Source organism: Eucyclogobius newberryi, unplaced genomic scaffold (assembly GCF_026437365.1).
Source record: "Eucyclogobius newberryi isolate DKJ021-1_F unplaced genomic scaffold, fEucNew1.0.hap1 SCAF_6, whole genome shotgun sequence".
Taxonomy (NCBI): Eukaryota; Metazoa; Chordata; class Actinopteri; order Gobiiformes; family Gobiidae; genus Eucyclogobius; species Eucyclogobius newberryi.
In genome coordinates, this window is record NW_027316278.1 from 856,967 (window position 1) to 884,912 (window position 27,946).

The window sequence follows — 27,946 nt, forward strand, 5'->3', positions numbered from 1 at the left end:
AGCACTAAAGAGGGACTAAACCAGCACTAAAGAGGGACTAAAGCAGCACTAAAGAGGGACCAAAGCAGGACTAAAGAGGTACTAAAGCGGCACTAAAGAGGGACTAAAGCAGCACTAAAGAGGGACTAAAGCAGGACTAAGGAGGGACTAAAGCGGGACTAAAGAGGGACAAAAGAGGGACTAAAGAGGGTCTAAAGAGGGACTAAAGAGAGACTAAAGCAGGACTAAGGAGGGACTAAGGAGGGACTAAGGAGGGACTAAAGAGGGACTTAAGAGGGACTAAAGCAGGACTAAGGAGGGACTAAGGAGGGACTAAAGAGGGACTTAAGAGTGACTAAAGCAGGACTAAGGAGGGACTAAAGAGGGAATAAAGAGGGACTAAAGAGGGACTAAAGCAGCACTAAAGAGGGACTAAAGAGGGACTAAAGAGGGACTAAAGAGGGACTAAAGAGGGACTAAAGAGGGACTAAAGCAGCACTAAAGAGGGACTAAAGAGGGACTAAAGCAGCACTAAAGAGGGACTAAAGCGGGTCTAAAGAGGGACTAAAGCAGCACTAAAGAGGGACTAAAGAGGGACTAAAGCAGCACTAAAGAGGGACTAAAGCGGCACTAAAGAGGGACTAAAGCGGCACTAAAGAGGGACTAAAGCGGCACTAAAGAGGGACTAAAGCAGCACTAAAGAGGGACTAAAGCAGCACTAAAGCAGCACTAAAGAGGGACTAAAGCAGCACTAAAGAGGGACTAAAGCAGCACTAAAGAGGGACTAAAGAGGGACTAAAGCAGCACTAAAGAGGGACTAAAGCAGCACTAAAGAGGGACTAAAGCAGCACTAAAGCAGCACTAAAGAGGGACTAAAGCAGCACTAAAGAGGGACTAAAGAGGGACTAAAGCAGCACTAAAGAGGGACTAAAGCAGCACTAAAGAGGGACTAAAGCGGCACTAAAGAGGGACTAAAGCAGCACTAAAGCAGCACTAAAGAGGGACTAAAGCAGCACTAAAGAGGGACTAAAGAGGGACTAAAGCAGCACTAAAGAGGGACTAAAGCAGCACTAAAGAGGGACTAAAGCGGCACTAAAGAGGGACTAAAGCGGCACTAAAGAGGGACTAAAGCGGCACTAAAGAGGGACTAAAGCGGCACTAAAGAGGGACTAAAGCGGCACTAAAGAGGGACTATAGCAGGACTAAAGAGGTACTAAAGCGGCACTAAAGAGGGACTAAAGCAGCACTAAAGAGGGACCAAAGCAGGACTAAAGAGGTACTAAAGCGGCACTAAAGAGGGACTAAAGCGGCACTAAAGAGGGACTAAAGCGGCACTAAAGAGGTACTAAAGCAGCACTAAAGAGGGACTAAACCAGCACTAAAGAGGGACTAAAGCAGCACTAAAGAGGGACCAAAGCAGGACTAAAGAGGGACTAAAGCAGGACTAAAGAGGGACAAAAGAGGGAATAAAGAGGGATTAAAGCAGGACTAAGGAGGGACTAAGGAGGGACTAAAGCAGCACTAAAGAGGGACTAAAGCAGCACTAAAGCAGCACTAAAGAGGGACTAAAGCAGCACTAAAGAGGGACTAAAGCAGCACTAAAGCAGCACTAAAGAGGGACTAAAGCAGCACTAAAGAGGGACTAAAGCAGCATTAAAGAGGGACTAAAGAGGGACTAAAGCAGCACTAAAGAGGGACTAAAGCGGCACTTAAGAGGGACTAAAGCGGCACTTAAGAGGGACTAAAGCGGCACTAAAGAGGGACTAAAGCGGCACTAAAGAGGGACTAAAGCAGCACTAAAGAGGTACTAAAGCGGCACTAAAGAGGTACTAAAGCGGCACTAAAGAGGGACTAAACCAGCACTAAAGAGGGACTAAAGCGGCACTAAAGAGGTACTAAAGCAGCACTAAAGAGGGACTAAACCAGCACTAAAGAGGGACCAAAGCAGGACTAAAGAGGTACGAAAGCGGCACTAAAGAGGGACTAAAGCAGCACTAAAGAGGGACTAAAGCAGCACTAAAGAGGGACTAAAGCAGCACTAAAGAGGGACTAAAGCAGGACTAAAGAGGTACTAAAGAGGGACCAAAGAGGGACTAAAGAGGGACTAAAGCAGGACTAAGGAGGGACTAAAGCAGGACAAAAGAGGGACTAAAGAGAGTCTAAAGCAGGACTAAAACAGGGCTAAACTCTGTGAACTCTGGTTGGTTTCAGTGGATGCGTGAGAAGATGGCGGAGCTGCGACCTCTCATCCCGGTGCTAGAGTCATACCGAGCAGACGCTGCTCTCGTGAGACGTTTCAAAGAAGAAGCACTGAACGTCTCTGAGGAGCTGTCCACGCTTCAGCAGCACGTCCACGACCTCGGGGACGTCCACGACCTCGGGGACGTCCACGAGAGAGTCCAAGACCTGGAGCTGAGACTCAAGGCCTGCATGAACCGCCTGGGTAAGAATCCTGAGCAAGAACCCAGCAGAGACAAAGACCTTCATCCTGAAGCGACAGAGTTGGACCTGCGAGCGGCGTTGCAGGCCCCTCCCTTGTGACCATGTGACCTTTGTGCTTTTGCAGCGTGTGGAAAACTGACCGGGATCTCAGACCCGGTCACCATGAAGACCTCGGGCTCCAGGTTTGGGTCTTGGATGACTGACCCTATGGCGCCGCCTGGAGACACCCGAGTGAGTTCAGCAGCCGCAAGCACCATGACCCCAACACCTCAAAGACACCTTCTCATACTTCCTGTGTACATGTACTCACACCTTCTCATACTTCCTGTGTACATGTACTCACACCTTCTCATACTTCCTGTGTACATGTACTCACACCTTCTCATACTTCCTGTGTACATGTACTCACACCTTCTCATACTTCCTGTGTATGTGTACATGTACTCACACCTTCTCATACTTCCTGTGTACATGTACTCACACCTTCTCATACTTCCTGTGTACATGTACTCACACCTTCTCATACTTCCTGTGTATGTGTACATGTACTCACATCTTCTCATACTTCCTGTGTACATGTACTCACACCTTCTCATACTTCCTGTGTACATGTACTCACACCTTCTCATACTTCCTGTGTACATGTACTCACACCTTCTCATACTTCCTGTGTACATGTACTCACACCTTCTCATACTTCCTGTGTACATGTACTCACACCTTCTCATACTTCCTGTGTACATGTACTCACACCTTCTCATACTTCCTGTGTACATGTACTCACACCTTCTCATACTTCCTGTGTACATGTACTCACACCTTCTCATACTTCCTGTGTACATGTACTCACACCTTCTCATACTTCCTGTGTACATGTACTCACACCTTCTCATACTTCCTGTGTACATGTACTCACACCTTCTCATACTTCCTGTGTACATGTACTCACACCTTCTCATACTTCCTGTGTACATGTACTCACACCTTCTCATACTTCCTGTGTACATGTACTCACACCTTCTCATACTTCCTGTGTATGTGTACATGTACTCACACCTTCTCATACTTCCTGTGTACATGTACTCACACCTTCTCATACTTCCTGTGTACATGTACTCACACCTTCTCATACTTCCTGTGTACATGTACTCACACCTTCTCATACTTCCTGTGTACATGTACTCACACCTTCTCATACTTCCTGTGTATGTGTACATGTACTCACACCTTCTCATACTTCCTGTGTACATGTACTCACACCTTCTCATACTTCCTGTGTACATGTACTCACACCTTCTCATACTTCCTGTGTACATGTACTCACACCTTCTCATACTTCCTGTGTACATGTACTCACACCTTCTCATACTTCCTGTGTACATGTACTCACACCTTCTCATACTTCCTGTGTACATGTACTCACACCTTCTCATACTTCCTGTGTACATGTACTCACATCTTCTCATACTTCCTGTGTACATGTACTCACACCTTCTCATACTTCCTGTGTACATGTACTCACACCTTCTCATACTTCCTGTGTACATGTACTCACACCTTCTCATACTTCCTGTGTACATGTACTCACACCTTCTCATACTTCCTGTGTACATGTACTCACACCTTCTCATACTTCCTGTGTACATGTACTCACACCTTCTCATACTTCCTGTGTACATGTACTCACACCTTCTCATACTTCCTGTGTACATGTACTCACATCTTCTCATACTTCCTGTGTACATGTACTCACACCTTCTCATACTTCCTGTGTACATGTACTCACACCTTCTCATACTTCCTGTGTACATGTACTCACACCTTCTCATACTTCCTGTGTACATGTACTCACACCTTCTCATACTTCCTGTGTATGTGTACATGTACTCACACCTTCTCATACTTCCTGTGTACATGTACTCACACCTTCTCATACTTCCTGTGTACATGTACTCACACCTTCTCATACTTCCTGTGTACATGTACTCACACCTTCTCATACTTCCTGTGTACATGTACTCACACCTTCTCATACTTCCTGTGTACATGTACTCACACCTTCTCATACTTCCTGTGTACATGTACTCACACCTTCTCATACTTCCTGTGTACATGTACTCACACCTTCTCATACTTCCTGTGTACATGTACTCACACCTTCTCATACTTCCTGTGTACATGTACTCACACCTTCTCATACTTCCTGTGTACATGTACTCACACCTTCTCATACTTCCTGTGTATGTGTACATGTACTCACACCTTCTCATACTTCCTGTGTACATGTACTCACACCTTCTCATACTTCCTGTGTACATGTACTCACACCTTCTCATACTTCCTGTGTACATGTACTCACACCTTCTCATACTTCCTGTGTACATGTACTCACACCTTCTCATACTTCCTGTGTACATGTACTCACACCTTCTCATACTTCCTGTGTACATGTACTCACACCTTCTCATACTTCCTGTGTACATGTACTCACACCTTCTCATACTTCCTGTGTACATGTACTCACACCTTCTCATACTTCCTGTGTACATGTACTCACATCTTCTCATACTTCCTGTGTACATGTACTCACACCTTCTCATACTTCCTGTGTACATGTACTCACACCTTCTCATACTTCCTGTGTACATGTACTCACACCTTCTCATACTTCCTGTGTACATGTACTCACACCTTCTCATACTTCCTGTGTACATGTACTCACACCTTCTCATACTTCCTGTGTACATGTACTCACACCTTCTCATACTTCCTGTGTACATGTACTCACACCTTCTCATACTTCCTGTGTACATGTACTCACATCTTCTCATACTTCCTGTGTACATGTACTCACACCTTCTCATACTTCCTGTGTACATGTACTCACACCTTCTCATACTTCCTGTGTACATGTACTCACACCTTCTCATACTTCCTGTGTACATGTACTCACACCTTCTCATACTTCCTGTGTATGTGTACATGTACTCACACCTTCTCATACTTCCTGTGTACATGTACTCACACCTTCTCATACTTCCTGTGTACATGTACTCACACCTTCTCATACTTCCTGTGTACATGTACTCACACCTTCTCATACTTCCTGTGTACATGTACTCACACCTTCTCATACTTCCTGTGTACATGTACTCACACCTTCTCATACTTCCTGTGTACATGTACTCACACCTTCTCATACTTCCTGTGTACATGTACTCACACCTTCTCATACTTCCTGTGTACATGTACTCACACCTTCTCATACTTCCTGTGTACATGTACTCACACCTTCTCATACTTCCTGTGTACATGTACTCACATCTTCTCATACTTCCTGTGTACATGTACTCACACCTTCTCATACTTCCTGTGTACATGTACTCACACCTTCTCATACTTCCTGTGTACATGTACTCACACCTTCTCATACTTCCTGTGTACATGTACTCACACCTTCTCATACTTCCTGTGTACATGTACTCACACCTTCTCATACTTCCTGTGTACATGTACTCACACCTTCTCATACTTCCTGTGTACATGTACTCACACCTTCTCATACTTCCTGTGTACATGTACTCACATCTTCTCATACTTCCTGTGTACATGTACTCACACCTTCTCATACTTCCTGTGTACATGTACTCACACCTTCTCATACTTCCTGTGTACATGTACTCACACCTTCTCATACTTCCTGTGTACATGTACTCACACCTTCTCATACTTCCTGTGTATGTGTACATGTACTCACACCTTCTCATACTTCCTGTGTACATGTACTCACACCTTCTCATACTTCCTGTGTACATGTACTCACACCTTCTCATACTTCCTGTGTACATGTACTCACACCTTCTCATACTTCCTGTGTACATGTACTCACACCTTCTCATACTTCCTGTGTACATGTACTCACACCTTCTCATACTTCCTGTGTACATGTACTCACACCTTCTCATACTTCCTGTGTACATGTACTCACACCTTCTCATACTTCCTGTGTACATGTACTCACACCTTCTCATACTTCCTGTGTACATGTACTCACACCTTCTCATACTTCCTGTGTATGTGTACATGTACTCACACCTTCTCATACTTCCTGTGTACATGTACTCACACCTTCTCATACTTCCTGTGTACATGTACTCACACCTTCTCATACTTCCTGTGTACATGTACTCACACCTTCTCATACTTCCTGTGTACATGTACTCACATCTTCTCATACTTCCTGTGTACATGTACTCACACCTTCTCATACTTCCTGTGTACATGTACTCACACCTTCTCATACTTCCTGTGTACATGTACTCACACCTTCTCATACTTCCTGTGTACATGTACTCACACCTTCTCATACTTCCTGTGTACATGTACTCACACCTTCTCATACTTCCTGTGTACATGTACTCACACCTTCTCATACTTCCTGTGTACATGTACTCACACCTTCTCATACTTCCTGTGTACATGTACTCACATCTTCTCATACTTCCTGTGTACATGTACTCACACCTTCTCATACTTCCTGTGTACATGTACTCACACCTTCTCATACTTCCTGTGTACATGTACTCACACCTTCTCATACTTCCTGTGTACATGTACTCACACCTTCTCATACTTCCTGTGTATGTGTACATGTACTCACACCTTCTCATACTTCCTGTGTACATGTACTCACACCTTCTCATACTTCCTGTGTACATGTACTCACACCTTCTCATACTTCCTGTGTACATGTACTCACACCTTCTCATACTTCCTGTGTACATGTACTCACACCTTCTCATACTTCCTGTGTACATGTACTCACACCTTCTCATACTTCCTGTGTACATGTACTCACACCTTCTCATACTTCCTGTGTACATGTACTCACACCTTCTCATACTTCCTGTGTACATGTACTCACACCTTCTCATACTTCCTGTGTACATGTACTCACACCTTCTCATACTTCCGGTGTTCATGTACTCACACCTTCTCATACTTCCTGTGTACATGTACTCACACCTTCTCATACTTCCTGTGTACATGTACTCACACCTTCTCATACTTCCTGTGTACATGTACTCACACCTTCTCATACTTCCTGTGTACATGTACTCACACCTTCTCATACTTCCTGTGTACATGTACTCACACCTTCTCATACTTCCTGTGTACATGTACTCACACCTTCTCATACTTCCTGTGTACATGTACTCACACCTTCTCATACTTCCTGTGTACATGTACTCACACCTTCTCATACTTCCTGTGTACATGTACTCACACCTTCTCATACTTCCTGTGTACATGTACTCACACCTTCTCATACTTCCTGTGTACATGTACTCACACCTTCTCATACTTCCTGTGTACATGTACTCACACCTTCTCATACTTCCTGTGTACATGTACTCACACCTTCTCATACTTCCTGTGTACATGTACTCACACCTTCTCATACTTCCTGTGTACATGTACTCACACCTTCTCATACTTCCTGTGTACATGTACTCACACCTTCTCATACTTCCTGTGTACATGTACTCACACCTTCTCATACTTCCTGTGTACATGTACTCACACCTTCTCATACTTCCTGTGTACATGTACTCACTTCTAGGTTTGGTACATGGATGGTTACCATAACAACCGCTTCGTGCGGGAGTACCCGAGCCTGTGGGACTTCATGAGTTCGGAGAACTTCACGTCTCATCGTTTGCCTCATCCTTGGTCCGGCACTGGTCAAGTCGTCTACAACGGGTCACTTTTCTTCAACAAGTTCCAGTCTCACACCATCATCAAGTTCCACCTGAAGAGCGGCGTCATCAGCCGCTCCAGGACACTCGACTTCGCAGGTCAGACCCTTTCTGTCGCCCCCTTGTGTCGCCCCCTTGTGTCGCCCCCTTGTGTCGCCCCTTGTGTCGCCCCCTTGTGTCGCTCCTTGTGACGCCCCTTGTGTCGCCCCCTTGTGTCGCCCCCTTGTGTCGCCCCTTGTGTCGCCCCCTTGTATCGCCCCTTGTGTCGCCCCTTGTGTCGCCGTGACGCCCCTTGTGTCGCCCCTTGTGTCGCCCCTTGTGTCGCCCCTTGTGACGCCCCTTGTGTCGCCCCTTGTGTCGCCGTGACGCCCCTTGTGTCGCCCCTTGTGTCGCCCCTTGTGTCGCCCCTTGTGTCGCCCCTTGTGTCGCCCCTTGTGACGCCCCTTGTGTCGCCCCTTGTGTCGCCCCTTGTGTCGCCGTGACGCCCCTTGTGTCGCCCCTTGTGACGCCTCTTGTGACGCCCCTTGTGTCGCCCCTTGTGACGCCTCTTGTGACGCCCCTTGTGACGCCCCTTGTGTCGCCCCTTGTGTCGCCCCTTGTGTCGCCCCTTGTGTCGCCCCTTGTGTCGCCCCTTGTGTCGCCCCTTGTGTCGCCCCTTGTGTCGCCCCTTGTGTCGCCCCTTGTGTCGCCCCTTGTGACGCCCCTTGTGTCGCCCCTTGTGTCGCCCCTTTTGTCGCCCCTTGTGTCGCCGTGTCACCCCTTGTGACGCCCCTTGTGTCGCCCCTTGTGTCGCCCCTTGTGTCGCCCCTTGTGAAGCCCCTTGTGTCGCCCCTTGTGACGCCCCTTGTGTCGCCCCTTGTGTCGCCGTGACGCCCCTTGTGACGCCCCTTGTGTCGCCCCTTGTGAAGCCCCTTGTGTCGCCCCTTGTGACGCCCCTTGTGTCGCCCCTTGTGTCGCCGTGACGCCCCTTGTGTCGCCCCTTGTGTCGCCGTGACGCCCCTTGTGACGCCCCTTGTGTCGCCCCTTGTGAAGCCCCTTGTGTCGCCCCTTGTGACGCCCCTTGTGTCGCCCCTTGTGTCGCCGTGACGCCCCTTGTGACGCCCCTTGTGTCGCCCCTTGTGTCGCCCCTTATGACGCCCCTTGTGTCGCCCCTTGTGACGCCCCTTGTGTCGCCCCTTGTGTCGCCCCTTGTGTCGCCCCTTTTGTCGCCCCTTGTGTCGCCGTGTCACCCCTTGTGACGCCCCTTGTGTCGCCCCTTGTGTCGCCCCTTGTGTCGCCCCTTGTGAAGCCCCTTGTGACGCCCCTTGTGTCGCCCCTTGTGTCGTTGTGACGCCCCTTGTGACGCCCCTTGTGTCGCCCCTTCTGAAGCCCCTTGTGTCGCCCCTTGTGACGCCTCTTGTGACGCCCCTTGTGTCGCCCCTTGTGTCGCCCCTTGTGTCGCCCCTTGTGTCGCCCCTTGTGTCGCCCCTTGTGTCGCCCCTTGTGTCGCCCCTTGTGTCGCCCCTTTTGTCGCCCCTTGTGTCGCCGTGTCACCCCTTGTGACGCCCCTTGTGTCGCCCCTTGTGTCGCCCCTTGTGTCGCCCCTTGTGTCGCCCCTTGTGACGCCCCTTGTGTCGCCCCTTGTGTCGCCGTGACGCCCCTTGTGACGCCCCTTGTGTCGCCCCTTGTGAAGCCCCTTGTGTCGCCCCTTGTGACGCCCCTTGTGTCGCCCCTTGTGTCGCCGTGACGCCCCTTGTGTCGCCCCTTGTGTCGCCGTGACGCCCCTTGTGACGCCCCTTGTGTCGCCCCTTGTGAAGCCCCTTGTGTCGCCCCTTGTGTCGCCCCTTGTGTCGCCGTGACGCCCCTTGTGTCGCCCCTTGTGTCGCCGTGACGCCCCTTGTGACGCCCCTTGTGTCGCCCCTTGTGTCGCCCCTTATGACGCCCCTTGTGTCGCCCCTTGTGACGCCCCTTGTGTCGCCCCTTGTGTCGCCCCTTGTGTCGCCCCTTTTGTCGCCCCTTGTGTCGCCGTGTCACCCCTTGTGACGCCCCTTGTGTCGCCCCTTGTGTCGCCCCTTGTGTCGCCCCTTGTGAAGCCCCTTGTGTCGCCCCTTTTGACGCCCCTTGTGTCGCCCCTTGTGTCGTTGTGACGCCCCTTGTGACGCCCCTTGTGTCGCCCCTTGTGAAGCCCCTTGTGTCGCCCCTTGTGACGCCCCTTGTGTCGCCCCTTGTGTCGCCGTGACGCCCCTTGTGTCGCCCCTTGTGTCGCCGTGACGCCCCTTGTGACGCCCCTTGTGTCGCCCCTTGTGAAGCCCCTTGTGTCGCCCCTTGTGACGCCCCTTGTGTCGCCCCTTGTGTCGCCGTGACGCCCCTTGTGACGCCCCTTGTGTCGCCCCTTGTGTCGCCCCTTATGACGCCCCTTGTGTCGCCCCTTGTGTCGCCCCTTGTGACGCCCCTTGTGTCGCCCCTTGTGTCGCCCCTTGTGTCGCCCCTTTTGTCGCCCCTTGTGTCGCCGTGTCACCCCTTGTGACGCCCCTTGTGTCGCCCCTTGTGTCGCCCCTTGTGTCGCCCCTTGTGAAGCCCCTTGTGTCGCCCCTTGTGACGCCCCTTGTGTCGCCCCTTGTGTCGTTGTGACGCCCCTTGTGTCGCCCCTTGTGAAGCCCCTTGTGTCGCCCCTTGTGACGCCTCTTGTGACGCCCCTTGTGTCGCCCCTTGTGTCGCCCCTTGTGTCGCCCCTTGTGACGCCCCTTGTGTCGCCCCTTGTGTCGCCCCTTGTGTCGCCCCTTGTGTCGCCCCTTATGACGCCCCTTGTGTCGCCCCTTGTGACGCCCCTTGTGTCGCCCCTTGTGTCGCCCCTTTTGTCGCCCCTTGTGTCGCCGTGTCACCCCTTGTGACGCCCCTTGTGTCGCCCCTTGTGTCGCCCCTTGTGAAGCCCCTTGTGTCGCCCCTTGTGACGCCCCTTGTGTCGCCCCTTGTGACGCCCCTTGTGACGCCCCTTGTGTCGCCCCTTGTGAAGCCCCTTGTGTCGCCCCTTGTGACGCCCCTTGTGTCGCCCCTTGTGTCGCCGTGACGCCCCTTGTGTCGCCCCTTGTGTCGCCGTGACGCCCCTTGTGACGCCCCTTGTGTCGCCCCTTGTGAAGCCCCTTGTGTCGCCCCTTGTGACGCCCCTTGTGTCGCCCCTTGTGTCGCCGTGACGCCCCTTGTGTCGCCCCTTGTGTCGCCGTGACGCCCCTTGTGACGCCCCTTGTGTCGCCCCTTGTGTCGCCCCTTATGACGCCCCTTGTGTCGCCCCTTGTGACGCCCCTTGTGTCGCCCCTTGTGTCGCCCCTTGTGTCGCCCCTTGTGTCGCCCCTTTTGTCGCCCCTTGTGTCGCCGTGTCACCCCTTGTGACGCCCCTTGTGTCGCCCCTTGTGTCGCCCCTTGTGTCGCCCCTTGTGTCGCCCCTTGTGAAGCCCCTTTTGTCGCCCCTTGTGACGCCCCTTGTGTCGCCCCTTGTGTCGTTGTGACGCCCCTTGTGACGCCCCTTGTGTCGCCCCTTGTGAAGCCCCTTGTGTCGCCCCTTGTGACGCCCCTTGTGTCGCCCCTTGTGTCGCCGTGACGCCCCTTGTGTCGCCCCTTGTGTCGCCGTGACGCCCTTTGTGACGCCCCTTGTGTCGCCCCTTGTGAAGCCCCTTGTGTCGCCCCTTGTGTCGCCCCTTGTGACGCCCCTTGTGTCGCCCCTTGTGTCGCCCCTTATGACGCCCCTTGTGTCGCCCCTTGTGACGCCCCTTGTGTCGCCCCTTGTGTCGCCCCTTGTGTCGCCCCTTTTGTCGCCCCTTGTGTCGCCGTGTCACCCCTTGTGACGCCCCTTGTGTCGCCCCTTGTGTCGCCCCTTGTGTCGCCCCTTGTGAAGCCCCTTGTGTCGCCCCTTGTGACGCCCCTTGTGTCGCCGTGACGCCCCTTGTGACGCCCCTTGTGTCGCCCCTTGTGAAGCCCCTTGTGTCGCCCCTTGTGACGCCCCTTGTGTCGCCCCTTGTGTCGCCGTGACGCCCCTTGTGACGCCCCTTGTGTCGCCCCTTGTGAAGCCCCTTGTGTCGCCCCTTGTGACGCCCCTTGTGTCGCCCCTTGTGTCGCCGTGACGCCCCTTGTGTCGCCCCTTGTGTCGCCGTGACGCCCCTTGTGACGCCCCTTGTGTCGCCCCTTGTGTCGCCCCTTATGACGCCCCTTGTGTCGCCCCTTGTGACGCCCCTTGTGTCGCCCCTTGTGTCGCCCCTTGTGTCGCCCCTTTTGTCGCCCCTTGTGTCGCCGTGTCACCCCTTGTGACGCCCCTTGTGTCGCCCCTTGTGTCGCCCCTTGTGTCGCCCCTTGTGAAGCCCCTTGTATCGCCCCTTGTGACGCCCCTTGTGTCGCCCCTTGTGTCGTTGTGACGCCCCTTGTGTCGCCCCTTGTGAAGCCCCTTGTGTCGCCCCTTGTGTCGCCCCTTGTGTCGCCGTGACGCCCCTTGTGTCGCCCCTTGTGTCGCCGTGACGCCCCTTGTGTCGCCCCTTGTGAAGCCCCTTGTGTCGCCCCTTGTGAAGCCCCTTGTGTCGCCCCTTGTGACGCCCCTTGTGTCGCCCCTTGTGTCGCCGTGACGCCCCTTGTGACGCCCCTTGTGTCGCCCCTTGTGTCGCAGGCTTCAATAACATGTACCATTACTCGTGGGGCGGTCACTCGGACATTGACCTGATGGTGGACGAGGGCGGGCTCTGGGCCGTTTATGCCACGCATCAAAACGCCGGGAACATCGTCATCAGCCAATTAGACGCTGAGTCTCTGTCCGTCACTCGCAGCTGGATCACCAACCATCCCAAACGTAGCGCCGGGGAGTCCTTCATGATCTGTGGGACTCTGTACGTGACCAATGGATACTCCGGAGGGACCAAGGTGACACACACTACACACTACACACACTACACACACTACACACTACACACACTACACACTACACACACTACACACTACACACACTACACACACTACACACTACACACACTACACACTACACACACTACACACTACACACACTACACACACTACACACTACACACTACACACACTACACACTACACACACTACACACACTACACACACTACACACACTACACACTACACACTACACACACTACACACTACACACTACACACACTACACACTACACACACTACACACACTACACACTACACACACTACACACTACACACACTACACACTACACACTACACACTACACACTACACACACTACACACACTACACGCTACACACTACACACTACACACACTACACACACTACACGCTACACACACTACACACACTACACACTACACACTACACACACTACACACTACACACACTACACACTACACACTACACACACTACACACTACACACTACACACTACACACACTACACACACTACACACACTACACACTACACACACTACACACTACACACTACACACACTACACACTACACACACTACACACACTACACACTACACACACTACACACTACACACTACACACTACACACTACACACACTACACACACTACACGCTACACACTACACACTACACACACTACACACACTACACGCTACACACACTACACACACTGCACACTACACACTACACACACTACACACTACACACACTACACACACTACACACTACACACACTACACACACTACACACTACACACTACACACACTACACACTACACACTACACACACTACACACTACACACTACACACACTACACACACTACACACTACACACACTACACACTACACACTACACGCTACACACTACACACTACACACTACACACTACACACACTACACGCTACACACTACACACTACACACTACACACACTACACACACTACACACTACACACACTACACACACTACACACACACTACACACACTACACACTAGCCACTACACACACTACACACACACTACACACACTACACACTACACACTACACACTACACACTACACACACTACACACACTACACACACTACACACACTACACACACTACACACTACACACACTACACACACTACACACACTACACACACTACACACTACACACTAGCCACCACACACTACACACACTACACACACTACACACGCTACACACGCTACACACGCTACACACTACACACACTACACACACTACACACACTACACAAACTACACACTACACACTACACACTACACACACTACACACTACACACACACACACACTATAAACTACACACACTACACACACACTACACACACTACACACACTACACACTACACACACTACACACACTACACACACACACACTATAAACTACACAGACTACACACTACACACTACACACTACACACACTACACACACTACACACACTACACACACTACACACTACACACACTACACACACACACACTATAAACTACACAGACTACACACTACACACTACACACTACACAATCTACACACTACACACACTACACACTACACACACTACAAACTACACACACACTACACACTACACACACTACACACTACACACACTACACACACTACACACTACACACACTACACACTACACACTAAACACACACTACACACTACACACACTACACACACTACACACTACACACTACACACACACACACACACACACACACTACACACACTACACACACACACACACTACACACACACTACACACACTACACACTACACACACTACACACACTACACACACACACACACTATAAACTACACACACTACACACACACTACACACACACTACACACTACACACACACACACACTATAAACTACACACACTACACACACACTACACACACTACACACACTACACACTACACACTACACACACTACACACACTACACACACACTACACACACACTACACACTACACACACTACACACTACACACTACACACACTACACACACTACACACGCTACACACTACACACTACACACACTACACACTACACACACTACACAGACTACACACTACACACTACACACACTACACAGACACTACACACACTACACACTAGCCACTACACACACTACACACACTACACACACTACACACTACACACACTACACACTACACACTACACGCTACACACTACACACTACACACTACACACTACACACACTACACGCTACACACTACACACACTACACACACTACACACTACACACACTACACACACTACACACACTACACACACTACACACACTACACACTAGCCACTACACACACTACACACACACTACACACACTACACACTACACACTACACACTACACACTACACACACTACACACACTACACACACTACACACACTACACACACTACACACTACACACACTACACACACTACACACACTACACACACTACACACACTACACACACTACACACTACACACTAGCCACCACACACTACACACACTACACACACTACACACGCTACACACGCTACACACGCTACACACTACACACACTACACACACTACACACACTACACAAACTACACACTACACACTACACACTACACACACTACACACTACACACACACACACACTATAAACTACACACACTACACACACACTACACACACTACACACACTACACACTACACACACTACACACACTACACACACACACACTATAAACTACACAGACTACACACTACACACTACACACTACACACACTACACACACTACACACACTACACACACTACACACTACACACACTACACACACACACACTATAAACTACACAGACTACACACTACACACTACACACTACACAATCTACACACTACACACACTACACACTACACACACTACAAACTACACACACACTACACACTACACACACTACACACTACACACACTACACACACTACACACTACACACACTACACACTACACACTAAACACACACTACACACTACACACACTACACACACTACACACTACACACTACACACACACACACACACACACACACTACACACACTACACACACACACACACTACACACACACTACACACACTACACACTACACACACTACACACACTACACACACACACACACTATAAACTACACACACTACACACACACTACACACACACTACACACTACACACACACACACACTATAAACTACACACACTACACACACACTACACACACTACACACACTACACACTACACACTACACACACTACACACACTACACACACACTACACACACACTACACACTACACACACTACACACTACACACACTACACACGCTACACACTACACACTACACACACTACACACTACACACACTACACAGACTACACACTACACACTACACACACTACACAGACACTACACACACTACACACTAGCCACTACACACACTACACACACTACACACTACACACACACTACACACTACACACTACACAGACACTACACACTACACACTACACACTACACACTACACACTACACACACTACACACACTACACACTAGCCACTACACACTACACACACTACACACTACACACACACTACACACTACACACTACACACTACACACTACACACACTACACACACTACACACTAGCCACTACACACTACACACACTACACACTACACACACACTACACACTACACACACTACACACACTACACACACTACACACACTACACACTACACACTACACACGCTACACACTACACACACTACACACTACACATACTACACACTACACACACTACACACTACACACACTACACACACACACACACACACTATAAACTACACACACTACACACACACTACACACACACTACACACACTACACACACTACACACTACACACTACACACACTACACACACTACACACACTACACACACTACACACTACACACACTACACACACTACACACTACACACACTACACACACTACACACACTACACTACACACACTACACTACACACACTACACACACTACACGCTACACACTACACTATACACACTATACACACACTACACACTACACACTACACACACACTACACACTACACACACACTACACACTACACACACACTACACACTACACACTACACACTACACACACACTACACACTACACACTACACACACACACTACACACTACACACACACTACACACTACACGCTACACACACGCTACACGCTACACACTACACACACACTACACACTACACACACTACACACACTACACACACTACACACACACTACACACTACACACTACACACACACTACACACTACACACACTACACACACTACACACACTACACACACTACACACTACACACTACACACGCTACACACTACACACACTACACACTACACATACTACACACTACACACTACACACACTACACACACACACACACACTATAAACTACACACACTACACACACACTACACACACACTACACACACTACACACACTACACACTACACACTACACACTACACACACTACACACACTACACACACTACACACACTACACACTACACACACTACACACACTACACACTACACACACTACACACACTACACTACACACACTACACTACACACACTACACACACTACACGCTACACACTACACTATACACACTATACACACACTACACACTACACACTACACACACACTACACACTACACACACACTACACACTACACACACACTACACACTACACACTACACACACACTACACACTACACACTACACACACACACTACACACTACACACACACTACACACTACACGCTACACACACACACTACACACACACTACACACACGCTACACGCTACACACTACACACACACTACACACTACACACACTACACACTACACACTACACACTACACACACTACACACACTACACACTACACACTACACACACTACACACTACACACACTACACACTACACACACTACACACTACACACTACACACACTACACACTACACACTACACACTACACACACTACACACTACACACTACACACTACACACACTACACACTACACACACTACACACTACACACTACACACACTACACACACTACACACACTACACACACTACACGCTACACACACTACACACACTACACGCTACACACACTACACACTACACACTACACACTACACACTACACACACTACACACACTACACACACTACACACACTATACACGCTACACACTACACTACACACACTACACACTACACACACACTACACACTACACACTACACACTACACACACACTACACACTACACACTACACACACACTACACACTACACACACACTACACACTACACACACACTACACACACTACACACACACTACACACACACTACACACACTACACACACTACACACTTCATCTGTGTCAGTTTGACATGTGCAGCAGCTTGTGGTTCTCGCCTGTCACTCTCATGAATGTCATGAATAACTGACGCCTCCCTCCTTTGGCCCCTCCCTCTCCCTCCTTTGGCCCCTCCCTCATTTGGCCCCTCCCTCCTTTGGCCCCTCCCCTCAGGTGTACTACGCCTTCTCCACAAACTCGTCCACTTACGAGTACATCGACATTCCTCTGGTCAACAAGTACAGCCACCTGTCCATGTTGGACTACAACCCCCGCGAGCGAGCGCTGTACGGCTGGAACAACGGGCACCAGGTACGACACGCCGGGGGCCAGGGGCCGGGGCCCGGGGCCCGGGGCCCGGGGCCAGATACAAAACACACCGGGGGCTGGGGCCAGGTACAAAACACACCGGGGGCCGGGGCCAGGTACAAAACACGTTGGGGGCCGGGGCTAAAGCAGGTTCTAAATCCAGTTCTCTTGGTTCTGTTTCAGGTTCTGTACAATGTGACGCTGTACCACATCATCCAGTAGAGGGCGCCACACTCTGAGAAGATCAATTAATGTTAAAACTTTGACTGTTTCTGCAATTCTGTCCAGGACTAAACCAGGACTAAACCAGGACTAAACCAGGACTAAACCAGGACTAAACCAGGACTAAACCAGGTCTAAACCAGGTCTAAACCAGGACTAAACCAGGACTAAACCAGGACTAAACCAGGTCTAAACCAGGTCTAAACCAGGTCTAAACCAGGACTAAACCAGGACTAAACCAGGTCTAAACCAGGTCTAAACCAGGTCTAAACCAGGTCTAAACCAGGACTAAACCAGGTCTAAACCAGGTCTAAACCAGGTCTAAACCAGGACTAAACCAGGACTAAACCAGGTCTAAACCAGGACTAAACCAGGTCTAAACCAGGACTAAACCAGGACTAAACCAGGACTAAACCAGGTCTAAACCAGGACTAAACCAGGTCTAAACCAGGTCTAAACCAGGTCTAAACCAGGACTAAACCAGGTCTAAACCAGGACTAAACCAGGACTAAACCCGGACCAGACCCAAACAGACAATCAGACTGTTTCTGGACTGTTAAGGATTTTTGTAGAATCTCGTTTGAAGCACAAAACAACTACGTTGTCTTTTCTACTGCACCAAACTCACGCAACACAGACCCCACCAAAACATGTCCAAAACATGTCCCAACCACGAAATGAGAACTTTGAACCTGGACTCACTCCAGAACCCTCTCCCTCCAGAACCCTCTCCCTCCAGAACCCTCTCCCTCCAGAACCCTCTCCCTCCAGAACCCTCTCCCTCCAGAACCCTCTCCCTCCAGAACCTTCTCCCTCCAGAACCTTCTCCCTCCAGAACCTTCTCCCTCCAGAATGCGCCTCGTTTGTGAAGTGTCTCTAAAATGGCGCCGGCCGCACCTCAGTGTCTTGTGTACAGTCGTATTAACAGCAATAGGACGCAGAGAGGCATTGTGGGTAACGTAGTCCCAGTTCAAACACCGACTGTTCCTTTCATATTTGACATTTGAACACAAACACTTCATAATCGTAATGAGTCACAGTCGCTCAGCTTCTAGTTAGTTTAAAGTTTCTTGTGAATAAAACTCTTCATGGACCAAACACGTGTTTTATTTATTTATGATGTAATTATACTTTATTTATGATGTAGTTTTTCTTCCCATTTGTGAATTTAAATCTGAAAATGTTGTCATTTTTAAAGATAACATTGTGATTTTGAGGTTTTAATGCGATATTTAGACTTAGATCATATTTATAAGTGTAAATATTGTGACATTCCAGATTCATTATTGATAGTTTTGATTGTTGCCACGGTGACGCGTCGTCGCGGTGACGCGTCGTCGCGGTGACGCGTCGTTACGGTGACGTGTGCATGTGGCTCCGCCTTAAACACTTTGTGATTCTCAATAAACTTATGAAAGTTTCAATTGTATTTTTGTGTTTTATCTTCTGCACATGTGTCGTTCACTCTGCCTCCAGCACTATCTCAACCACATTTCCTCGCTTCCGCTGTCCTCGCTTCCTCTGTCCTCGCTTCCTCTGTCCTCGCTTCCTTTCCTCTCTAAACATAAAAACTTGCTGTTTAAGTGTAAATTATTCGAGAAACGAGTGTGCAGATGGTGAGGAGCAGGTTCTGAGTGTGGAGCAGGTTCTGAGGAGCAGGTGCTGAGTGTGGAGCAGGTGCTGAGTGTGGAGCAGGTTCTGAGTGTGGAGCAGGTTCTGAGTGAGGAGCAGGTTCTGAGTGTGGAGCAGGTTCTGAGTGTGGAGCAGGTTCTGAGGAGCAGGTTCTTAGTGAGGAGCAGGTTCTTAGTGAGGAGCAGGTTCTGAGTGTGGAGCAGGTTCTGAGCGAGGAGCAGGTTCTGAGGAGCAGGTTCTGAGTGAAGAGCAGGTTCTGAGTGAGGAGCAGGTTCTGAGGTGCAGGTTCTGAGTGAGGAGCAGGTTCTGAGTGAGGAGCAGTTTCTGAGGACCAGGTTCTGAGTGAGGAGCAGGTTCTGAGTGAGGAGCAGTTTCTGAGCGAGGAGCAGGCTCTGAACATGGAGCAGGTTCTGAGTGAGGAGCAGGTTCTGAGCAAGGAGCAGGTTCTGAGCGAGGAGCAGGTTCTGAACGTGGAGCAGGTTCTGAGTGAGGAGCAGGTTCTGAGTGTGGAGCAGGTTCTGAGTGTGGAGCAGGTTCTGAGTGAGGAGCAGGTTCTGAGTGAGGAGCAGGTTCTGAGTGAGGATCAGTTTCTGAGTGTGGAGCAGGTTCTGAGTGTGGAGCAGGTTCTGAGTGAGGAGCAGGTTCTGAGTGAGGAGCAGGTTCTGAGTAAGGAGCAGGTTCTGAGTGAGGAGCAGGTTCTGAGCGTGGAGCAGGTTCTGCGTGAGGAGCAGGTTCTGAGTGAGGAGCAGGTTCTGAGTGAGGAGCAGGTTCTGAGTGTGGAGCAGGTTCTGAGTGAGGAGCAGGTTCTGAGTGTTGAACAGGTTCTGAGTGAGGAGAGGGTTCTGAGTGAGGAGCAGGTTCTGAGTGAGGAGCAGGTTCTGAGTGAGGAGCAGGTTCTGAGTGTGAAGCAGGTTCTGAGCGAGGAGCAGGTTCTGAGCGTGGAGCAGGTTCTGAGTGAGGAGCAGGTTCTGAGCGAGGAGCAGGTTCTTAACGTGGAGCAGGTTCTGAGTGAGGAGCAGGTTCTGAGTGTGGAGCAGGTTCTGAGGAGCAGGTTCTGAGCGAGGAGCAGGTTCTGAGCAAGGAGCAGGTTCTAAATGAGGAGCAGGTTCTGATTGAGGAGCAAGTTCTGAGGAGCAGGTTCTGAGTGTGGAGCAGGTTCTGAGTGAGGAGCAGGTTGTGAGTGAGGAGCAGGTTCTAAGTGTGGAGCAAGGTTCTGGGTGAGGAGCAGGTTCTGAGTGTGGAGCAGGTTCTGAGGAGTAGGTTATGAGTGAGGAGCAGGTTGAGAGTGTGGAGCAGGTTCTGAGTGAGGAGCAGGTTCAGAGTGTGGAGCAGGTTCTTAGTGTGGAGAAGGTTCTGAGTGAGGAGCAGGTTCTGAGGAGCAGGTGGCGAGTGTGGAGCAGGTTCTGAGTGAGGAGCAGGTTCTGAGTGTGGAGCAGGTTCTGAGTGAGGAGCAGGTTCTGAGTGAGGAGCAGGTTCTGAGTGTGGAGCAGGTTCTGAGTGAGGAGCAGTTTCTGAGGAGCAGGTTCTGAGTGAGGAGCAGGTTCTGAGTGAGGATCAGGTTCTGAGTGAGGAGCAGGTTCTGAGTGAGGAGCAGGTTCTGAGTGTGGACCAGGTTCTGAGTGAGGAGCAGGTTCTGAGTGAGGAGCAGGTTCTGAGTGTGGAGCAGGTTCTAAGGAGCAGGTTCTGAGTGTGGAGCAGGTTCTGAGCGAGGAGCAGGTTCGGAGTGTGGAGCAAGTTCTAAGTATGGAGCAGGTTCTGAGGAGCAGGTTCTGAGTGTGGAGCAGGTTCTGAGGAGCAGGTTCTGAGTGTGGATCAGGTTCTGAGTGTGGAGCAGGTTCTGAGTGAGGAGCAGATTCTGAGGAGCAGGTTCTGAGTGTGGAGCTGGTTCTGAGTGAGGAGCAGGTTCTGAGCGTGGAGCAGGTTCTGAGTGAGGAGCAGTTTGAGGAGCAGGTTCTGAATGTGGAGCAGGTTCTGAGTGAGGAGCAGGTTCTGAGTGAGGAGCAGGTTCTGAGTGAGGAGCAGGTTCTGAGTGAGGAGCAGATTCTGAGGAGCAGGTTCTGAATGAGGAGCAGGTTCTGAGTGAGGAGCAGGTTCTGAGTGAGGAGCAGGTTCTGAGTGTGGAGCAGGTTCTGAGTTTGGAGCAGGTTCTGAGTGAGGAGCAGGTTCTGAGGAGCAGGTTCTGAGTGTGCAGCAGGTTCTGAGTGGGGAGCAAGTTCTGAGCGTGGAGCAGGTTCTGAGTGTGGAGCAGGTTCTGAGTGTGGAGCAGGTTCTGAGTGAGGAGCAGGTTCTGAGTGTGGAGCAGGTTCTGAGTGAGGAGCAGGTTCTGAGGAGCAGGTTCTGAGTGAGGAGCAGGTTCTGAGTGTGGAGGAGGTTCTGAGGAGCAGGTTCTGAGTGTGGAGCAGGTTTTGAGTGAGGAGCAGGTTCTGAGGAGCAGGTTCTGAGTGAGGAGCAGGTTCTGAGCAAGGAGCAGGTTCTGAATGAGGAGCAGGTTCTGATTGAGGAGCAAGTTCTGAGGAGCAGGTTCTGAGTGTGGAGCAGGTTCTGAGTGAGGAGCAGGTTCTGAGTGAGGAGCAGGTTCTGAGTGTGGAGCAAGTTCTGAGTGTGGAGCAAGTTCTGAGTGTAGAGCAGGTTCTGAGGAGCAGGTTCTGAGTGTGGAGCAGGTTCTGAGGAGCAGGTTCTGAGTGTGGAGCAGGTTCTTAGTGAGGAGCAGGTTCTGAGTGTGGAGCAGGTTCTGAGCGAGGAGCAGGTTCTGAGGAGCAGGTTCTGAGTGAAGAGCAGGTTCTGAGTGAGGAGCAGGATCTCAGTGAGGAGCAGGTTCTGAGTGTGGCGCAGGTTCTGAGCGAGGAGCAGGTTCTGAGGTGCAGGTTCTGAGTGAGGAGCAGGTTCTGAGTGAGGAGCAGTTTCTGAGGACCAGGTTCTGAGTGAGGAGCAGGTTCTGAGTGAGGAGCAGGTTCTGAGCGAGGAGTAGGCTCTGAACATGGAGCAGGTTCAGAGTGAGGAGCAGGTTCTGAGCAAGGAGCAGGTTCTGAGCGAGGAGCAGGTTCTGAACGTGGAGCAGGTTCTGAGTGAGGAGCAGGTTCTGAGGTGCAGGTTCTGAGTGAGGAGCAGGTTCTGAGTGAGGAGCAGTTTTTGAGGACCAGGTTCTGAGTGAGGAGCAGGTTCTGAGTGAGGAGCAGGTTCTGAGCGAGGAGCAGGCTCTGAACATGGAGCAGGTTCTGAGTGAGGAGCAGGTTCTGAGCAAGGAGCAGGTTCTGAGCGAGGAGCAGGTTCTGAACGTGGAGCAGGTTCTGAGTGAGGAGCAGGTTCTGAGTGTGGAGCAGGTTCTGAGTGAGGAGCAGGTTCTGAGTGAGGAGCAGGTTCTGAGTGAGGATCAGGTTCTGAGTGTGGAGCAGGTTCTGAGTGAGGAGCAGGTTCTGAGTGTGGACCAGGTTCTGAGTGAGGAGCAGGTTCTGAGTGAGGAGCAGGTTCTGAGTAAGGAGCAGGTTCTGAGTGAGGAGCAGGTTCTGAGCGTGGAGCAGGTTCTGCGTGAGGAGCAGGTTCTGAGTGAGGAGCAGGTTCTGAGTGAGGAGCAGGTTCTGAGTGTGGAGCAGGTTCTGAGTGAGGAGCAGGTTCTGAGTGTGGAACAGGTTCTGAGTGAGGAGAGGGTTCTGAGTGAGGAGCAGGTTCTGAGTGAGGAGCAGGTTCTGAGTGAGGAGCAGGTTCTGAGTGTGGAGCAGGTTCTGAGCGAGGAGCAGGTTCTGAGCGTGGAGCAGGTTCTGAGTGAGGAGCAGGTTCTGAGCGAGGAGCAGGTTCTTAACGTGGAGCAGGTTCTGAGTGAGGAGCAGGTTCTGAGTGTGGAGCAGGTTCTGAGGAGCAGGTTCTGAGTGAGGAGCAGGTTCTGAGCAAGGAGCAGGTTCTAAATGAGGAGCAGGTTCTGATTGAGGAGCAAGTTCTGAGGAGCAGGTTCTGAGTGTGGAGCAGGTTCTGAGTGAGGAGCAGGTTGTGAGTGAGGAGCAGGTTCTAAGTGTGGAGCAAGGTTCTGGGTGAGGAGCAGGTTCTGAGTGTGGAGCAGGTTCTGAGGAGTAGGTTATGAGTGAGGAGCAGGTTGAGAGTGTGGAGCAGGTTCTGAGTGAGGAGCAGGTTCTGAGTGAGGAGCAGGTTCAGAGTGTGGAGCAGGTTCTTAGTGTGGAGAAGGTTCTGAGTGAGGAGCAGGTTCTGAGGAGCAGGTGGCGAGTGTGGAGCAGGTTCTGAGTGAGGAGCAGGTTCTGAGTGTGGAGCAGGTTCTGAGTGAGGAGCAGGTTCTGAGTGAGGAGCAGGTTCTGAGTGAGGAGCAGGTTCTGAGTGTGGAGCAGGTTCTGAGTGAGGAGCAGTTTCTGAGGAGCAGGTTCTGAGTGAGGAGCAGGTTCTGAGTGAGGATCAGGTTCTGAGTGAGGAGCAGGTTCTGAGTGAGGAGCAGGTTTTGAGTGTGGACCAGGTTCTGAGTGAGGAGCAGGTTCTGAGTGAGGAGCAGGTTCTGAGTGTGGAGCAGGTTCCGAGTGAGGAGCAGGTTCTAAGGAGCAGGTTCTGAGTGTGGAGCAGGTTCTAAGGAGCAGGTTCTGAGTGTGGAGCAGGTTCTGAGCGAGGAGCAGGTTCGGAGTGTGGAGCAAGTTCTGAGTATGGAGCAGGTTCTGAGGAGCAGGTTCTGAGTGTGGAGCAGGTTCTGAGGAGCAGGTTCTGAGTGTGGAGCAGGTTCTGAGTGAGGAGCAGGTTCTGAGCGTGGAGCAGGTTCTGAGTGAGGAGCAGTTTGAGGAGCAGGTTCTGAATGTGGAGCAGGTTCTGAGTGAGGAGCAGGTTCTGAGTGAGGAGCAGGTTCTGAGTGAGGAGCAGGTTCTGAGTGAGGAGCAGATTCTGAGGAGCAGGTTCTGAGTGTGGAGCAGGTTCTGAGTGAGGAGCAGGTTCTGAGTGAGGAGCAGGTTCTGAGTGAGGAGCAGGTTCTGAGTGTGGAGCAGGTTCTGAGTGTGGAGCAGGTTCCGAGTGAGGAGCAGGTTCTGAGGAGCAGGTTCTGAGTGTGGAGCAGGTTCTGAGTGTGGAGCAGGTTCTGAGTGAGGAGCAGGTTCTGAGTGAGGAGCAGGTTCTGAGTGAGGATCAGGTTCTGAGTGAGGAGCAGGTTCTGAGGAGCAGGTTCTGAGTGTGGAGCAGGTTCTGAGTGTGGAGCAGGTTCTGAGTGAGGAGCAGGTTCTGAGTGAGGAGCAGGTTCTGAGTGAGGATCAGGTTCTGAGTGAGGAGCAGGTTCTGAGTGAGGAGCAGGTTCTGAGTGTGGACCAGGTTCTGAGTGAGGAGCAGGTTCTGAGTGAGGAGCAGGTTCTGAGTGTGGAGCAGGTTCTGAGTGAGGAGCAGGTTCTAAGGAGCAGGTTCTGAGTGTGGAGCAGGTTCTAAGGAGCAGGTTCTGAGTGTGGAGCAGGTTCTGAGCGAGGAGCAGGTTCGGAGTGTGGAGCAAGTTCTGAGTATGGAGCAGGTTCTGAGGAGCAGGTTCTGAGTGTGGAGCAGGTTCTGAGGAGCAGGTTCTGAGTGTGGAGCAGGTTCTGAGTGTGGAGCAGGTTCTGAGTGTGGAGCAGGTTCTGAGTGAGGAGCAGGTTCTGAGGAGCAGGTTCTGAGTGTGGAGCAGGTTCTGAGTGTGGATCAGGTTCTGAGTGTGGAGCAGGTTCTGAGTGAGGAGCAGATTCTGAGGAGCAGGTTCTGAGTGTGGAGCAGGTTCTGAGTGAGGAGCAGGTTCTGAGCGTGGAGCAGGTTCTGAGTGAGGAGCAGTTTGAGGAGCAGGTTCTGAGTGAGGAGCAGGTTCTGAGTGAGGAGCAGGTTCTGAGTGAGGAGCAGGTTCTGAGTGAGGAGCAGATTCTGAGGAGCAGGTTCTGAGTGTGGAGCAGGTTCTGAGTGAGGAGCAGGTTCTGAGTGAGGAGCAGGTTCTGAGTGAGGAGCAGGTTCTGAGTGTGGAGCAGGTTCTGAGTGTGGAGCAGGTTCTGAGTGAGGAGCAGGTTCTGAGGAGCAGGTTCTGAGTGTGGAGCAGGTTCTGAGTGTGGAGCAGGTTCTGAGTGTGGAGCAGGTTCTGAGTGAGGAGCAGGTTCTGAGTGTGGAGCAGGTTCTGAGTGAGGAGCAGGTTCTGAGGAGCAGGTTCTGAGTGAGGAGCAGGTTCTGAGTGAGGAGCAGGTTCTGAGGAGCAGGTTCTGAGTGATGAGCAGGTTCTGAGCAAGGAGCAGGTTCTGAATGAGGAGCAGGTTCTGATTGAGGAGCAAGTTCTGAGGAGCAGGTTCTGAGTGAGGAGCAGGTTCTGAGCAAGGAGCAGGTTCTGAATGAGGAGCAGGTTCTGATTGAGGAGCAAGTTCTGAGGAGCAGGTTCTGAGTGTGGAGCAGGTTCTGAGTGTGGAGCAAGTTCTGAGTGTAGAGCAGGTTCTGAGGAGCAGGTGTTGCGGAAACTATTCTATAACAAATGACAGAGAAAATGAGGCAAAATATAACCAAGTTGTCTTGTTCAAAAGTGGTTCTTTATTTTAGCCGTGCACAGCCAAAAAAGCTCTCCCTGACATCTGCCGTTCTGTCCCTCCTGATCTGCCCAGATCAAACATTGAGTTCAGCTTATTAAGGCACAACAGGTGCCACGTATGCACAAAACCAGTCTAAACATATTGCAGAGACACACACTCAATGTTCTACCGCATGCGAGACATCCTTGGATCCGCAGCTGTCAGTCTGTTTACCCAGGGACGTCTGCAGACAGAGTCATAATAAGTGTGACCCAGATGTTAAACATATGTGACCTAAGTTCTATGGCATCAGGCAAAGACATTACATTTTTACACCACACAGGTTCTGAGTGTGGAGCAGGTTCTGAGTGAGGAGCAGGTTCTGAGGAGCAGGTTCTGAGTGTGGAGCAGGTTCTTAGTGAGGAGCAGGTTCTGAGTGTGGAGCAGGTTCTGAGCGAGGAGCAGGTTCTGAGGAGCAGGTTCTGAGTGAAGAGCAGGTTCTGAGTGAGGAGCAGGATCTCAGTGAGGAGCAGGTTCTGAGTGTGGCGCAGGTTCTGAGCGAGGAGCAGGTTCTGAGGTGCAGGTTCTGAGTGAGGAGCAGGTTCTGAGTGAGGAGCAGTTTCTGAGGACCAGGTTC

The 27,946-nt window shown here is 50.8% G+C and overlaps 1 protein-coding gene across 1 annotated transcript in view; it reads left to right on the top strand.

The window, feature by feature from the left end:
* Positions 1–19,272, top strand: part of LOC140347165 (noelin-like) — a 49,468-nt gene extending 30,196 nt beyond the window's left edge. The window contains exons 5-10 of the mRNA XM_072433511.1: positions 2,191–2,422; positions 2,546–2,652; positions 8,045–8,279; positions 12,808–13,058; positions 18,848–18,985; positions 19,166–19,272. Coding sequence (XP_072289612.1) covers positions 2,191–2,422; positions 2,546–2,652; positions 8,045–8,279; positions 12,808–13,058; positions 18,848–18,985; positions 19,166–19,204 — 1,002 coding nt within the window. The 3' untranslated portion in view covers positions 19,205–19,272. The remainder of the gene's footprint in view (positions 1–2,190; positions 2,423–2,545; positions 2,653–8,044; positions 8,280–12,807; positions 13,059–18,847; positions 18,986–19,165) is intronic.
* Positions 19,273–27,946: the final 8,674 nt, after the last annotated feature.